Source organism: Magnolia sinica, chromosome 4, assembly GCF_029962835.1.
Source record: "Magnolia sinica isolate HGM2019 chromosome 4, MsV1, whole genome shotgun sequence".
In the NCBI taxonomy this organism is placed as follows: domain Eukaryota; kingdom Viridiplantae; phylum Streptophyta; class Magnoliopsida; order Magnoliales; family Magnoliaceae; genus Magnolia; species Magnolia sinica.
Genome location: NC_080576.1, coordinates 102,645,753 through 102,663,643, shown reverse-complemented (window position 1 = coordinate 102,663,643; position 17,891 = coordinate 102,645,753). Strand labels below are relative to the sequence as shown.

Genomic DNA, 17,891 nt, shown 5'->3' with positions numbered 1-17,891 from the left:
ATATGATGAGTATATAGGGCTGATTTTTGCATGAGGTGATCCTCATGGTTGGGCCAACCTACTGGAAGGATTGGATGACACATGCACTTAATATATGCGAGGTTATCCACTGGGTGGACCATACCTTGGCTCTCTCTCTCTCTCTCTCTCTCTCTCTCTCTCTCTCTCTCTCTCCATGCATGCACCTGTACAGATGTGGGGGAAAAGTCATCTCGTCATACTTTTACCTTTGTAGGTACTATTTGTAGTCTATCTCATATCCACACACACACCTCTACGGATGCAGGAAAAAAGTCGTCTCTTCATACTTTACCTTTGTAGGTACTATTTGTAATCATGGTATATCCAATATGGAGGAGAATAACCTTTCAGGTGGGCACATGCATATTGAGCGGGGACTGGCTGGTTGGTCCATTCATTTTAACAGTTGATTCTTATTGTGCATGCAGGCATCCCGAGGAATGATCTTGCACATGTGCCTTGCTCATTTTGTGCTGCAAAGAGGATTCTAGCAAAGCTCGTGTAAAGAAAGAAGGGAGCTTGCTTTCACGACCTGAATGCTTCCCTAAGTTTAGTCCTTTTTCTGAAAGACCCAGTGACTGCTGCTCGTGTTGCCAAAATACTTGGAACAGTCAATCATATGGGAGAAAATTGAAGAGAAGAATTCTTCTGTTATGTAAGGCCCTGTTAGAAGCAACTATAGAAATTATTCCCTAGGAATGATTTCCTTGGAATTGTTTCCTGAGAATTGCTTATGTGAAAAATTGCGTGTTTGGCAAACATGCATAATAATAATAATAATAATTTCCCCACCTAAAGTTTCAATGATGAATGTTGAATCACCCCACAGTTTCCTGTGGTGTGGCCCATTTAAGCCTGCCTTCTACCCATTTTTTGTGTCATACCCTACATAGTATGGTGAAATGGATGATGAAGTGGATGTGTCATGGTCTATATTGATGCCCTAGCACAAGAATTAGGTTGATCCACCGGTCAGCTCTAAAACACTTAGGTGAAATTTTCTAACCCAAATTATCTCAAAGAAGTTATCTACTGCTGTAAGCAGAGAAAGTAACTTATTTGGTGGTATCCAAACGGGCTCAAAATGAGATGTACACTTGCTATCTAAACAAGATCTCCGAAAATGGAATCCATGGTTGAGTAGTACTATGGAATTCATTGGATAATCATTGCACTTTTTTGCTTCTTTTTCCACGATCCAAACATGCCCCGAAGTGGAAATGATCCACGGTACTGGAATTAGCCTCCAACCAGCAATGCCTTTATAGTCCACATTGAAGCACATGGAATTGTAATTGGGAAACCTAATAAATTAAAATTGTTCGATACTACAATTTAGCCATTTCCCCTGATTAATTGAATCAATGCAATTCAATTTCTACCGACCATCCTAATGGACCCTTAAATTCTCCACTAGCAATGAAGCATTGCTACCTTGTTGAAAAATAGCATTTAAAAAAAAAAATAATTAAAAAAAAAAATGAAAAAGTCCTTTGAGCTAGCCTCCTTGAGATGTCTAGTCTGTGAAAATCATCCCACCTACTACGGGGTTGGCTCAAGGAGGCTAGCTCAATGGACTTGTTCATTTGAACTGACCAATTCCGTAGCCCTGCCTTGGTGAGTCAATCCCATTAGCCAAACACCACCTTAAGGGTATTGGAATTGCACTTGCCTCCCTCGGTAGGTCCATGCCAAAGATGACATTGAAGTCGTTGAACAAAAGCTTGTTTTGATGATCCACCCATCAATTCATAAGTCTAGCAATCTGAGTTGACTACTTTGATTCTACTTTGATTCTACCTGAGTCTTTAACCATATTTCCACCCAACCATTTCACCTCCTCTCTTGAGATGAAGTTGTGAGATAGCTCTTGTGGGCTTTCTGTTGACGTAGATGCCCACTTGCACTAATCCCCATTTAAGTGGATTGGCCTCTTATAGCATTTATTTTCACATCACATTCAGGAGCCTTAATCCTCAACCTATCGCCTTGTTGGCTTGAACTTAGTTTAGATCCTTCTTTGTGGGCAACCCTTTGGTTGATGATCAGTCCAACTCTTCTCTAACTATAGGGCTTCCCTCTATGGTGTTGAGGAGTTGCCCAATTTGTAATTCTTTATTGAGATCTTTCATATTTAATGTTTTAAGTAATGAATAGCATGTAGCATAGCATTCATCCCTTTGCAGTGCGAGGCCTGAGCCACGTAGCAATGTAGTATAAGCTATATGCTACTTCTACATCTTTAATTAAGGCTACACTTTGTTGCACGAAATATCATGAAATTACTAATTAAAAATAATATTTCATAATAATGTGTCCAACCTATAGGAAAAATAGGACAAAGATTATGTATAAAGATAAAAAAAGAGAAAGGAAAGCAATTTAACGCTGTTATTTGTATTATTTTACTAAAATTATAAAAAAAGATTAATTCATTTTTATTGAAAAGAGAAAATGATTAGAAATCATTGAAAACATTAATGGATGTTAATTTTTTTATTATTGAAAAATAACTTTTAATGTGAGCCAAGTAGGGTGTATGTGTTGGACATAGGCCAGTGGGGCCCACTGGTGAGCAATCACTAGTGGGTGGGTCCCATATGTTTAGGCTTCTTCCGGCTTTTTCCTTTCTGTTGAAATTTCAAATTCAATTTTGAATTTGATTTTGGATAGGAGATAGGGAGAAGACCGGATAATCTAGTCTCATCCTATCTCCTTCCTTTCCTATATAAAGGGATAGCTTTTTTCTCGTAAAAGGCAATCAATCATAAGAAATATCGAGAATATACAGAAAGATATAGTGTGCACAGTAATCTATCCATTTTGGCCTGTCATTGGGACAATCTAATCCATAGATCGTGATCTGGGGCTAGCCATCTATACCATCGGATCAGAGGTGTGAATAAATTCATCTGCTCCAGTAGTAGATAGGCGGGCCGTTGGAGCGTTAATCTTCTGCTTTGTGAGGGTTTCAAAACTCGTGTAGACTGTCAGATCTTGAGAGCCCATCTTCCGCGCTTCCCAACAGTGGTCTCAGAGCCAGTCAACGGCGGATCTCCAATTATTTTCATCTAAAAAGGTAAGTGGCCCTTATTTTTAGATTGGATTCCTGCTCATGACTTTTGTATGGCATCAGATCATTGTGTGCACTATAACTCTTGATGCGAACATATGCACCAAATTTGGGCTCACGTGGATGTATGTGCACGTGTAAAAAACTTGGACCTGGACAGGACTGCTGTACACAGTACCCACTATCACAGTCTGACAATTTGAATGATCTAGATTCTATACACGTAAAGCCATGTGTACGGTGAATTAAATTTTAAATTATTATGAATTTGAATAGTTTGAATATACATATGCCATGTATGATCGTGTAGACCTTTACGTTTCCATACACGTAAAGATGATAGTTACCTTTGCACGCACGCCAGGTACATTGTAGATCACACTGATTTCCATTACAAGGAATCATGTGAAAAGTAGGCCATATCTTTGAGCTGTGTACACGCATTCTCATTTTGATAAGTGGGCTCATAGATGTTTAATCCAGACCGTTAATCCGTTGCATCGCATTGTTGATTACCCATAACCCACGTGGGACCTACTTGTCAAAACCCCACCACAAAACAGGATTTTTTTGTGAATATATAAAGACCATTTTGACCCACAACATCGTGCTGGTGGCCCACCGAAAAAGATGGCGCATGTGCTGTGGGCCCAATGGACCATGATAATAGCACATTGAAGTGTGCTTTTCGAGTCTTTAAAAGAAACAAATATATTATTGCATGGACAGGGAGCATTGCCGCTCCAGCATGACTTCACATGCTAATTGTGACAACTATCATTAGATCGGTACACAAACCAATATGGCATATGTGTGCAAGATCCTTGCCATTCCAGTAATGCCATGAATCAGACCGACAGGATAAAAAATATACATGATGGTGGGACCCACATGAGTGGGTGACGTCACTTCAGAATGGAGTCTTGCAAACTCCACCTGTCAGTAGCTAATCTGCTGTACAGTGTCAGTGGCTAATATGTGTATGGTGGAAGCTAATCTATTGTATATTCACATGTACAGTGGATAAGCTGTATACATACGGTGGATAAGCTATGTGGTTATTATCTATCATGTGATTTTGCTACGGGGTTTTGGTGAGCCCGTGAAAATGGACCAGAATCTTCTCCAACACCTGTCTTACACAACACCTATATCACACGTATGGCCAAGATAGCCATCCATTTGCACGGGCACGCTGTGGCCAACGTCCAATATTGGCACGTGTGTTTGTGCAAGCGTGTGGAATAGGCAACCCTTGTAAACAATCTCCTTACAAATATTATTTGTGTGTGCAGGCCGACCTATTCAATGTGGGGCTCACCTATTGTTCAAATCAAAGAACACCAAACTAGAGTTGGCGATCTGCAACGCCAGCATCTATTGATTATACTTGGGTCATTGTGGAAGTAAGATTACGATCCTACCTCGTGGGCCAGATCCAGACCATCCATAAGGATGCGAACAAACATAGGTGTGGAAGATCTAAACGGTTTAATCATGATTGTTGAATGTGTAGTTCACACAAATAAAGCCCGATGGGTAAGATCATCCAAGCAGGTCTTTGTGAGCTTATCAACAGGATGGCAAATAAACACATCTCGGTGGGCCTCACAGCGCCATGGTGGCGTTAGGGTCACCGTTAGGGTCACCACCCAATCCATTTCCCTGCCAATGTGGCCCCAAGGAACTCGGTGTTTTAGGCCCGTGTGTGTGCTGTGATATGTGGGTCCATTTATCCTGTAAAGTCCAACCGCAGATGGCGCATTTCTAAGAATGCTCGGGATTTAACTACCAGAATTAGGACCCCTTTTTCCGTTGAATATGAACAGTTAATGCATTTTCTAACCTGGACCGTTTAACTATAGACCAATAGTCTGGATTAGAAACCTTGCGGTTCCCTGCCTGAGAAATAAACGGGTGTAGATTGTGCATGTGTATTACCTTTCATATATAGATGCACTCTACCATGATAATCTGGCAACTAAAATCCTAACTAATCAAATCATTAAATGGTGTCCCACCATCCAGGTTATCCCCATCATAAGGGCCAATGTCAATGTTGGTCTACTCAAACTTTTGATATGCTTCAATCTTGGACTCATGCCTATAATGAGCTAGCAAAACAGATGGATGATAAAGATAAAATCTACTTTGAGAATTAGTGATCTAGAGATCATTAGTGATTGAAACGATCATCAGCCATGATGATCAATGTTGATGATAGGATCCATCATCAACAATGATCATTAATAGTGATCATGATCGGATCTATCGTTAATGAACATGATCACTAGTGAAGATAGAACTCTCTTCATATCTTAGCACTTCTTTTTTCTTTCTGATGATGATGTTTATATGTGTGATATAATTTGGCTTAATGTGATTAGATATAAGCTCATTTTTCATTTGCAAATAGAAAAATTAGTGCTAGAATGTTCCGTACACATATAAATAGGTTGTGCATAACCTGAGTGGGAGTTAATTCTCCTCCACCAAATGATGCATGCAACCTGTAATGGAAGGTTGCACGTTATACAAATATAATTTTATAAAAGCATCAATTTCATCTTAAAAAGAAAACTTGATTGTTCTACATCGCCCATTCAGGTATGTAGACTTTTAGATCTCGTTAAAATGTTTTGACTACTTTTATACTTTGAAATTTTGTATAACACGTAGAAATGCTGATGATTAGAGTTAATACCATAGATCATAGATAAATAATGATACTTATGTAATGTAGAGATGGCCACTAAAGCGTTAATCGTTGAACAACTGAAAGGACAATATTTCGACGGTAATAATTACGAAGACTGGTCCCGCTCAGTGCGAAGCCTTTTAGACGAGGATGACATATCGCACACACTCAATGAGGTTCAAGAGGAACCCATACTGGTTAAAAACATAAATTTAGGAGAACATAAGGCTGCAATGACCCGCTACAATAAGTGGCATAAACAAAATTATTCAGCCTGTAATGTCCTTGTTAGCACTATGCATAAAGAACTCATACGTATGTATGAAGTGCATGCACCGCTAAGAGAATCTGGGAAGCATTGACAAATGCCTATGCGCAAAAGTCAGATGCGAGAGTTCGGACAATGGAATTAGAATTCCAGGAGTATAGGATGTCAGTCAGCTGCCTCATCAAAGATCATATCCGTAAGATGGAGCAGATGATAGGTGCCCTTAAGAATGTTGGGTGTAAATTGACTGAAAATTAAAAAATAATAGTAATACACCGTTTCTTGCCTGAATCTTGGGCCCCAATCAAAAGAATTCTGAATCATGTTGATTCTATCACTACGTTCAGAGACTTTTGTGACCACTTGATATGTGAGGTTGAAATGAATATAATTCAGCCAGGATCGACCAAAGCTTTTGTAGCAAAGACCCATAAGCGAAAAGCTAACAAGAAACGGTTCAAAGCTTACGAGAAAGTGAAAAAGAATAAACAAGAACAGAAGACCACAACACCTCCTCCAAATCTCAAGAAGGGGAATGGAAAGAAGAAGCTAGCAGAAAAAGGACAAATAATGTCTATTTTGTCTACGAAAATTTCAGCCATTATGCTCGGCAGTGTGCCCATAAAAAGACTGTAATTTCTCAGTCATTAGATACTTTGTATGTAGGCGTTTGTTCTGAAATTCTTTCCATTGATACTATATCTAACAAATGGATTTTGGTCTCAGGCGCAATAAAGCACGTGACATGGAGTCGTCGAGGACTCGAGGAATTCTGGCCTATAGCCAAGGAAAGTTACAAGGTGTATATGGGAAATAATGATGTCGAAAACATACTAGGGATTGACGTTTCTCATCTCCGCACGCGCATAGGGAAAACAATAATCCTTCATGATACTCTTTATGCACTGGGGATGCGTAGGAATTTAATTTCTATTTCTAGGTTATTATTTGATGGTTTTGATATTCTATTTTCCAGGACAAGAGTTTCTTTGAGACTAAATAACCTCATCTTTGCATAAGAAAATTTAATTTCAAATTTATTTATTCTGGACGTAGATAGTAATAATGCACCTCTTGCTTTATCTGCTATGTCAAATGAAATTGTAATATCTGAATCTCAAAAATGACACGCGAGGTTAGGTCACATTGGAAATGATCATATGACAAGATTAGTACGTTCTGGTCTGTTAGACTCCTTATCCAAAGTTGATTTGTCATTTTGTGAATATTGTGTATTCGGAAAGACTTCGAAGAAACCATTTCCTAAAGTGGCTAGGTCCAAGGGTACACTAAAGATAATCCATTCAGATATCTGTGGACCCTTCAATGTACATGCCAGAAATTGATGTCAACACTTTGTCACTTTCATTGACGATTACTCGCGCTATGGATATGTGTATCTTATCTCACACAAATCTGAGGCTTTTGATTGTTTTTTTAAATATAAAGCTGAGACGAAAAATCAGTTTGAGAAAAAGATTAAAATCCTTCGATCTGATAGAGGTGGCGAGTATATATCTAAAACGTTTAAATCATATTGGAAAAACATTGGCATAGTTCAACAGTACACAATGGCTTACACTCCACAACAAAACGGTATTGCAGAGAGAAGGAATAGGACACTATTGGACATGGTTAGATCGATGATGGCATAAGTCAATCTTTCTACTATATTCTGGGGAGACGCACTGTTAACAGTCATCTACGCCCTTAATAGAGTCTCATCCAAATCCATTCCTAAGACCCCATATGAGATGTGGTCTGGGAGGATTCCTTCTCTAGCCAACCTACGTCCTTAGGGATATTTGGGATATGTTTTGCTACCTACTCCGCATAGAGGTAAACTTGATAGTAAAACCATTGAATGCATATTCATAAGGTACCCTATGCATTCAAAGGGATACGTTCTAGTTTATGAGGACCATGGACGATGGATTGAGATAGAATCTCTGGACGTGACCTTCGTTGAATATAGATACCCGAGTCGAATGCAGCAAAAGGTTCCAATAGAACTTTTTGAAATGCCCGATGTATCTCATGAGAGTAGCAGTTCTGCTTCTGAAGATGATAATGCTCTTATAGTTCATCAGGACAGTAGGAGGACATCTCAGTAGGCTCCTGAGCTACGTCGAAGCGAAAGAGAATTGATTCCTCGAAGATACTTCGATATTGAGGGGCAAACATTCTCTTACATTCTGATTGATGATGATGAACCTGATACGTATCAGGATGCATTATTATCTTCTAACTCGGCCGATTGGGTGACTGCTATAGACGAAGAGATCGCTTCCATGGAAAATAATAAAGTCTGGGAACTTATTGATCTGTCTTTTAATCGCAAAGCGATAGGTAATAAATGGGTACTAAAGATTAAAAGAAAGGCAGATGGTACAGTGGACAAGTATAAAACACGATTAGTTGCTAAAGATTTTATACAAAAAGAAGGCATTGATTACGAGGAGACCTTTTCACCTGTTGCAAAGTTCTCCTCAATCTGCATAATCTTGTCCATTGTCACAAGTTTAAACTTAGAGTTATATCAGCTGGATGTAAAGACTGTATTCTTAAATGGTGACTTGGACGAAGAGATATAGATGCAACAGCTCATGGGTTATGTGGACAAAAAGCATCCAAAGAAAGTGTGCAAGTTGTTAAAATCTATCTATGGGCTGAAGCAATCTTCAAGACAATGGTACATAAGGTTCCACTTAACCATCACCACTTTTGGATTCACGATGAGTGAATAAGATCATTGTGTATACTTGAAACGGTCTGGAAGATCATTTTTGATACTATCTCTATATGTAAACGGTATCTTGTTGGCTGGTAATAACATGCAATTGTTTAACTAAAAATTGGCTATTCTCGAACTTTGAGATGAAAAACCTCGGTGAAGCCAACTTTATTTTTGGGGTAAAAATCATCAGGGATCGCCCTAAGAAATTTTTGGGCTTATCTCAAGCCACCTATATACAAAAGATCTTAAAGCGGTTCAGGATGAAAAATTCAAAAGCTATTGAAACCCCTATGGATAAAGCTACTAAGCTAGATAGAAAATCGCGTCCCCAGACTGAAGCTGAGAAATTGGCTATGTCCTCAGCACCTTATGCAAGCACAGTAGGGAGCTTAACGTATATTATGCTTTACACCAGACCGGATATTAGCTATGCAGTTGGCATAGTTGCCATTATCAGAGTAACTCGGGACAGTCTTATTGGCAAGCCGTCAAACGTATATTCCGTTATCTAAGAGGAACAAAAGACCTAATGCTGTGTTATGAAGGCACAAGCCTCAAGCTCAAAGGATATTCTGATGCTGCTTAGGATAATGACGCCGACGAGAGAAAGTCTACTTCAGGATATGTATTCTTACGCGGAAGAGGAGCTATCTAATGGTCGAGTAAGAAACAAACTTCCACAGCTCTTTCATCTATGAAGGCCGAGTACATTGTATATTGTGCTACAGTTCAGGAGTGTGTATGAGTTCACAGATTTCTATTGGGTCTGGGTGTTGTACCTAATGTTCGTCAGCCAATATCGCTGAAGATAGACAATACTTCTGCCATTAACTTGGCAAAGGACGGTAAACACCACCAGAAATCTAAGTACATTGAGATCAAGTATGTAACATCTCAAAAAAATTCGTACAAAATATCCAAGTACCACCTCAGGCAGAAATCACTCAGGACCGAATCCTTTGGAAATTAGACAAAGTTAACTAAGTGTTAAACTAGATTAGCTATGAAATTAGCACCAATCACTTTAAATATGATCTGCAAGACTCAAAACTTGAAAAATCATTAACGCTACATTACCTTGAAATCTAGGATCAATCTCTAAACCCAGTTGCTCTTGGGAGTATCATGAAACTCCGTATCGGACCTAGACCGTACGTCGAAAGTCCGATTACCCCGAACCTATACGGTTATGACCACCTTGTTGGACTTGACAACCATCTCGAAAATCAAGTCCTAATAGTACTCAGAAACGCACAACTTGAGCCCGGAGCGAAGGGTGTGAGAAACGCGAATATTTTTAGGAAATGAACTAAAACTTAAGTGAATTGAGTCGGTTCGCTTGCAGGCCAAATCTAAGGATTCTGACCGTCAGAATCTAACCCAATTACACTCTCGGATAAGGGAAATTTTCCAACATAGGTCAGTGTACTTGTGACCCTGATCGAGCACCGATGACCGTTAAACGGAAACTGGTTCGCCACGGTTGATCTGCAAACCCGATCGGACCGAAAACTTTGCCTGACCTAGATCTATGGTCAGGGAGCTTAAGTTCGACCGCATTCAGCAAATGGGCCTCCAGAAGTGCTCCGTTGGATCGGAACAGACACTATTTGACTGTAACCTAAGTATAGCTTGGCCCTGGGGCCATTCCCATCACTTCTGAGCCTATATAAGGGTCTTAAACCCACCTCTCTCTCTCCCATATGAATTTCTAAACCCTAAGAAGAGGTGAGAGAGAAAAAGAGAAGGAAAGAGAGAGAAAGTGGGAGATCGTTCTTGAAATTCAATCCCACCGCTCCATGTACCTAACTACCACTTCTGTATCGCTATTCCAGGGATTCCGATGCGATTCTTAGGTAAAAAAAGCCTAACCCTAATCTGTTTTAGGGTTTCAAATAGTATAAGTGAAGCTAACCTATTTCATACTGTAGGTTGCTGTTATGCCGTAGACAAAGACTCGGTATTCAAACTGAGTTCGATACTTGTTTACCGGTGAAAGGTGCAGACTATAAATGTTTAGGTTATGGTTTTCAAGGCTTTCAATGTCGGTTAATGATTTATAACTGATTTTGGCGTCATTTCACATGTTAAATGCGATGTTTCCTTCGCTTTACAGATATATATGAACTATGTTGAATATAGTGTATCCCATGTGTTAGTTGAAACGATTGCATGTGTATAGAATTTGGATTCGTGCGTGACATGATTATTCATCATGGATATAGGGTTGTTGTACGTGCGACAACTCCTTGGCGAAAAGTCTTGTCCTAATACATGTTATGGCCAACATACGTCATGTATGATTATAGTGTGTAGTCTAAGTGTTTGTTGAAATGACTCTATGAATATGGATTTATGATTTGTGCCTACCATGTGTATTGAATGTGGATTTATGATTTGTGCCTACCATGTGTATTGAATGTAAGAACATGATTGATGTGTATTAGACAACTCCTCGGTGAAGGATTTGCCCTATTGTATATTGAAATCAACATACGTCATGTATGTTGGAATGTGTAGCCTAAGTGTTTGTACAAATGTTTGAACGAGCAAGTAGTTGGTAAATTGTACTTTATAGGGGTGTTGAGATAAGATTCTCAACTACCTTAACTATGTGTATGATTCCCTCCATACAACTTATATTATATTGTCTTCTTTACTTATGGAATGCATATGTGTGAATTCATGTTTATGTTGTATTTCATAAAATGCCTAAATGGTTGTAGGATTTGAATTACTTGATCATTACTGCTTTGACTATCTCATATGTTTACTTGTTGGAATTGAGCGTGGTTGGGACTATGATATAGTCCAGGCAATCGGTAACCGGCCCTGGTTTGGTGGCCGAGGTTGCTTTGTCACACGAGACGTGGCCGATGAATCCGAGCCGTACTTTGGTTATCGACAGTGGTTAGGCCACATGGAGTGCTTACGCACTTCATGTTGTTTAACTCAAGGTGCGCTCTTACCAATCGAGCTCGTCAAGTAACCCGATTGACCCGATATATGTTCACCATGTATGGACGCTACTGCTTGAATCTAAGGTACCACTCACCAGTGAGAAGCCCCGTTAACCCTGGTACCTCGATCCACTAAGACTCATGAGCCGGACATGGTGGTATGGGACACCGTGGTTGAGCTATCGACCTACGCTGGGGTGACGAGTCCACCCGTAGTGACCGGTGAGCAACCTAAGCTCGTGAGCCGAATACGGTGGTATGAGACACTGTATTCGAGTGTCGACCTACGACTAGGTGATGAGCCACTCGTAGTGACCTCGAGCATACTCTGAGCTTGCGTTGAGGCGACGAGCCTTTCCGTAGTAACTAGAGTATAAACTAGGCCTGCATCGAGATGACGAGCCCTTTGTAGTAACCTGAAACTGTAACATCATATGAGACTAGCTAGGATTGACGACCCTAGAATGGATCATTGGTTAGGCAAAATGATACAAGGGAGGTACCTTGGCTTCCCAATACTGCTGTATGAATCAATCTAATTTAGTATTGGCTAACATGAGCATGCACCGCACTGCATGTGCTTTGACGAGGAAGAGTACTTTCGGGAGGTTGCCATACGCGCCGTGAGATGAAGACGCTAAGGGAGTGTAGGCGAGGGCATGCATCATTATCGCATACCATTCTTGCATTAACAAGAGTATTTAGGACTTGATTGTTGTACTGCTTTATCATTACTACTTAATTGAATTGATAACATGTTAACCTTTGCCTTATAGCTCCACTGAGTTGATCACTCACTCCCACGTTCTGGGATGGTGTTTTAAACACCCACCAGACTCTGTTGTAGTTTCAGAGGATGACTCGACTTACGAGACAGAGCCAGACTTCGCGAATGATGAGGAGGCGTTCTCCTATATGCAACTGGCAGGCGGGTTTATGTAGGCCTAGATTTGCGTAGACGAGGCTACAGGGGCATGGATAGATGACACGACACTTCATTATTTTGTTTATTTTGAAAATACACTTGTAATTACTTAACTTAGTAACGTTCATACTCTGGAGACTTACACTCACTTATACGATCTATATACATATCACAGTCTTTCGCTTGTGTTATTTAAATGCCTTTGGAGTATGACACAATGTTTTATCTTAATCTCACTCATGTTTAATGCACTAATACGGAAAACATTCAATCATCATTTTGTATGTTGCATAAGTGATACGTTGGAACTCGAAAGTTGGGCTCCTACTCGACCCTCGATTTTCAGGGCATTACAAAGTATCATTATGTCCGTGATCAAGTGAGAAATAAGAAGGTCGCCCTCAGCTACATTCCTACTAAGGAGATAATGGCTGATCTATGACAAAACCTATAGCTAGAGATCTATTTCAGGTTCATGTTAGGCAGATGGGATTGAGGAAAGTTTAAGTAATGTACTTGTTTCGTAGTACCTTTAATCTTTCATTAATGAATAACACATTCCGTTTATGCAATATTGAACACTAATAAACTAGGTAAGTAGATCATCAGCATTTACCTTGAAATCATGTAGGATTTCTATTTTTGTCAGCAGGTCGGTCGCCCACTCGCACGGGATGACCAACCTTGAATGTACAAGAGAGGTACATTTGGAGCTATATTTATAAATTGAGGTATAAACTTCTCTTTATTATGAACAATAAAGGATGAGGATATGAGTGAGTTGTATTTGCCTACAATCTTTTAAGATTGAAGATGAGACTGATAAGGTCGAATAACATAATCGCACCATTCATTTTTCATGCGATCAATGTTATGGCCTAAATTTATAGCCAGGTTATGAGGTTATGAGATGGGTCGTACCTCATGTAGAATGACTTGCATATTGTAGATCCGACATTCACCTAGTATTGTCTACTTTACGACATGGATTGTAGCCACGTGTTAAGACCTTTTACCTACAGATTACTTTGATTCGATATAATCATTACAACGTGCGAGTAGCCAGTCCCGTAGGTGACTCTTTGTGTCCCTAGCTACCCTCCTCTTGTGTATATGAGGATGAGATTGAGTGTCGCTGCTTTAGTGTACTATGACGAAAGGTCCTTCATTGGCCAAACTCAGTTACGCTTGGAAAGCGGCTTGATTAATTCTAAATTACACATCTGCATGGGGAAGATCTCGTGACAGCTACACCAAGTTTCTAGAACTATAAATACGCACTTGAAGACTTATCTGCCGGCAGTATCGAGTTGTTTTTATTAAACTTTTGCAAACAATATTTTTCTTAAAAAGCATATATATATAAGTATTGTTTTAAATTAGTATTAGTTGAAGTTTGTGAAAAATCAAGTTTTCAGAATAACTCGATAAGTTAGATAAGTGCGTATATTGACCGAGTACTCTAGATCATGAGTTAACTCCATCCGGGGTGGTCATGCGGACTAGGACATGCATTGCAAAGCTTAGGTTATTGAGTACTAGTTAGGTGGTTACTTAGTACTTAAGCACTTGTGAGAAAATTACGGTGATCCAGCTGGTCCCACACCTCTGATTCTTTTGATCGCGTTGTTTGGTCTTTAATTGTTATTAGGCGAGTTAGATAGACAAATTTTTATGCCTATCCCACAATGTGATTGAGTGGGAGATGTTGGACACAGGCCAGTGGGGCCCACTGATGAGCAATCACTAGTAGGTGAGTCCCATATGTTTAGGCTTCTTTTGGCTTTTTCCTTTCTGTTGAAATTTCAAATTCAATTTTGAATTTGATTTTGGATAGGAGATAGGGAGAAGACCGGATAATCTGGTCTCATCCCATCTCCTTCATTCCTATATAAAGGGATAGCTTTTCTCTCGCAAAAGGCAATCAATCATAAGAAATATCGAGAGTATACAAAAGGATATAGTGTGCACAGTAATCTGTCCATTTTGGCTTATCCTTGGGATGATCTAATCCATAGATCGTGATACGGGGCCATCTATACTATTGGATCAGAGGTGTGAATAGATCTATCTACTCCAGTAGTAGATAGACGGGCCATTGGAGTGTTAATCTTCTGTTTTGTGAGGGTTCCAAAACTCGTATAGACCGTCAGATCTTGAGGGCTCATCTTCCACGCTTCCCAACAATATGTAGCTTATAGTGTAGCACTATATATAACTTAAGTTATTTTCATGAGCTACATAACGTTTGGCTAAGCTACACTGTGTAGCATAAGCTATGTGCTATATAGCGAAGCTATTTAAATCACTGTTCGTTGAGTACCTTCTTCTTTGGGCACTCGATTGCTAAACCAGGCTCATCTCAAATGAAGCAATTAACCTCATTTGGCTTGAAAACGTTGGACTACAGTTCTTGCCCCTCTTATCCTTTCCATCTTTCCTCCTAATGGCTTGGTAGATCCCTCATGTTAGTGAAGTCCTCCCATTCTCCGCCACCTATGCCATATCCATCTTTAGGAGGTTTTGGCCTGGAAGCGTCACCCTCCACGAATTTGATCAATGATTCTACTATTACCATGGCCATCGTGAGGTCTCCCTGTCCTGTTGTTGGGCCTGATGTTATAGTTCATCCATGAAGTTGAAAAGCAGTTCCACTTTAGAAACATTAGTAATCTATAACATAAATGTCAAAAACCCTTTGGCATACTCACAAATGGGATCCATATGCTTCAAACCATGCCAAGCATTGTATGTTCTCGAGATAGAATCACTTCTTGACCTTCCTCTTGAAGTCTTCAAGTGTCTTTGATGCATGCTTTCTTGCTCCATATCCATGTAACGCCCCCACCACCATAGAGTAGCTGTGTCAAAGGGGTACATTACATTGCCATGGTTTGCACCTTGGCCCTCTCGTCCTCCAGTGAGATCACCGTGAAATATTGCTCCAACTACCATACGAAATCATCCGATTCATCGAAGGTCCTAGGTTTCGTTTTTTGCATCTTAGATGCTCCACAGATGACTGTGCTCCAATTGGCCACGCCCTTTTTCTTTAGCCCTATCACTCATCATTCTTCAACTTATTCTTTCAACATGGTGAGGGCCTTTAGGGCCATAGCCTATAAGGATTTCCCCTCCCAGCTTATTATTTTACTCGGCATGGTATAAATGAGAGCCATCTTAATACAAGGTTAGGAACCTCTAGTTACTTTACATGAATGGCTAGGATAAATTATGTGATTGTCCAATGGCAAAAAACACTCTAAAACCTCACCAGATTTTTCTACACAACCAACCTTTATAGATAACAGGAGAAATCCAGAAGCCTACTCTCTGCAGCCTTCTGTAGAATTATATCTGCACCTCTAGATAGCATGTTTGTTGCCTCCATGTGAAAGAAAGAAAGAAAATAGAAGGGCCACAAGTCCCTGAGTCCCACCTTTGATATTTTCACGTCTTTGTGCCCTCCCTCCTTTCTTTGATTTTCCAAAGATGAAAAGGTGCGAGTGTTTGTCTGTTTTCGCTTTGGGTGATGGCGTCCCTGAATATAGCATATGTGATGTGCACTGTAATACGGTGTACTTGAGTTGTCTAAGAGAAGTCTGATACATATATGCATAAACCATGAAGGTGGTGGAACCATAGGCATTGGACATGACTATTTCAACACTGAGGTCAGATGCATTCAATCACAACTTGCCCATGAAACATACAAGGCAACTTGTCCATCAAAAGGAATGGAAAAGGAATAATGATCTCTTTTGATGGTCCAGTGCCCTCTGAGCACGAGTGATGGTGCTCCTAGTTGCATTGGGACACTTAAATGTAATCCAATTCATTGATCTAGATTACTGGTTATGTCCAGCACACATTTCATGGGCTACCATGCAAATATTACACCAATACAAATATAAACCATTTGATCAATAGTCTTCAATCTGGTCGGGCAAGATTGTTTACACAAAAATAGGTCCAATCAACAAATTGTTCCATCTATTTGTTAATGCCCATTGCGGATTGAATCATTTTTGTTAGGCAAATTGTAACAATCCCATCCATGGCTACGAAAAAGGATGGCTGAAGAAAATAAGGCCAAATCAAGGGTGGATTGGATCACCCGAGCCGTGCAATTTTTGCATGGCAGTATGAAATTGGTTCTGGACTAAGGGTCCCAATCCAGCTCGGAGCACTATAACTAAATTAAAAGAAAAAAATATATATATAAAAAGTACCCATTAATGCAGCTATCTGTTGGACCCCAGACATCCTACAACTCGAAAGAACAAGCTGGGCCCATAGCAGACATTACCACATGATTCTACTGATCAGGATGCTGGCACACCTGGTTCCAAGCCTCGAGCATATGCCTCACCTTCAGGCTCTACTTACATGTTGCCTGTGTGGCATTTCTGCTGATGATTTCACTCTCACTGTGAGAAAACCGATTGTTACTAAAAAATTCTAACTCGAAATACATTAGCATAAGCATGAGAACTCTCCATTAACCAGTTAATGAAAGAAAAATGCAGAAGAACAAAATGGAATATCGTGTCTGAAATCATCCTTATAATTACATTGCAGGTTCAAGAGATTTACACCCAATTGATTTCTTCAAGAGGAAACCTTCCATCAACCGCAGTTCGGTTTAATAGAGTTCCCGTCAATGGTTGACGGTTACATGCACTTTAAATTTGCAGTGTACAAATGTTTTCTAGCCGTTATTAGAAGATGGGAGACTTCTTGCCTCAAATGGGCAAATTTGGTCTATTTGACACCTGCAGAACTGCTGGTTTTCAGTTCCTCTTCGAGCTCATCAAACTCCCACCCTCCAATCTCCTCTGCCGAATAATCTTTGCTCACCTGCCCGAATTCGGACTCCAGCTTTGCCAATTCCACTTCAGGGTCTAAGAAATGGTCTCCTGCAGCTGGCCCGGACTTCGGCGGAGACTTTTGCTTTTCTGATGGCACTGACTCTAGAGACACTTCCATTTGAGATGGCGCTGAATTTGGAGAAGTTTTCTTCTCCGATGGTGCTGTCTTGGTGGTCAGTGTAGCAGGAGATGGATTCTTTTGTAGCCTCTCCCCAGATGGCGTCTCTACCCTTAGGGTTGGAGTCTCAATTGCTAGTGTTGGTCTTTCCACTGATTCAAACTCTACCTTTATATTCTCGATATCATCGAACAGTGCTTTGACCTTGGGGTCTTCTTGC

At 40.1% G+C, this 17,891-nt stretch overlaps 2 protein-coding genes across 8 annotated transcripts in view; one reads left to right on the top strand and one right to left on the bottom strand.

Moving 5' to 3' along the window:
* The window catches only part of LOC131243566 (E3 UFM1-protein ligase 1 homolog), a 57,344-nt gene extending 56,564 nt beyond the window's left edge, over positions 1-780 (top strand). For both annotated transcript variants that reach the window (XR_009170125.1, XM_058243022.1), the window contains exon 21: positions 450-780. The gene's annotated coding sequence lies outside the window, so the exon portion shown is untranslated. The remainder of the gene's footprint in view (positions 1-449) is intronic.
* A 16,415-nt stretch (positions 781-17,195) lies between these two features.
* Positions 17,196-17,891, bottom strand: part of LOC131243563 (uncharacterized) — a 128,681-nt gene continuing 127,985 nt past the window's right edge. For all 6 annotated transcript variants that reach the window (XM_058243014.1, XM_058243016.1, XM_058243013.1 and 3 more), the window contains one exon: positions 17,196-17,891. In XM_058243014.1, the coding sequence (XP_058098997.1) occupies positions 17,447-17,891 (445 nt within the window). In that variant the 3' untranslated portion in view covers positions 17,196-17,446.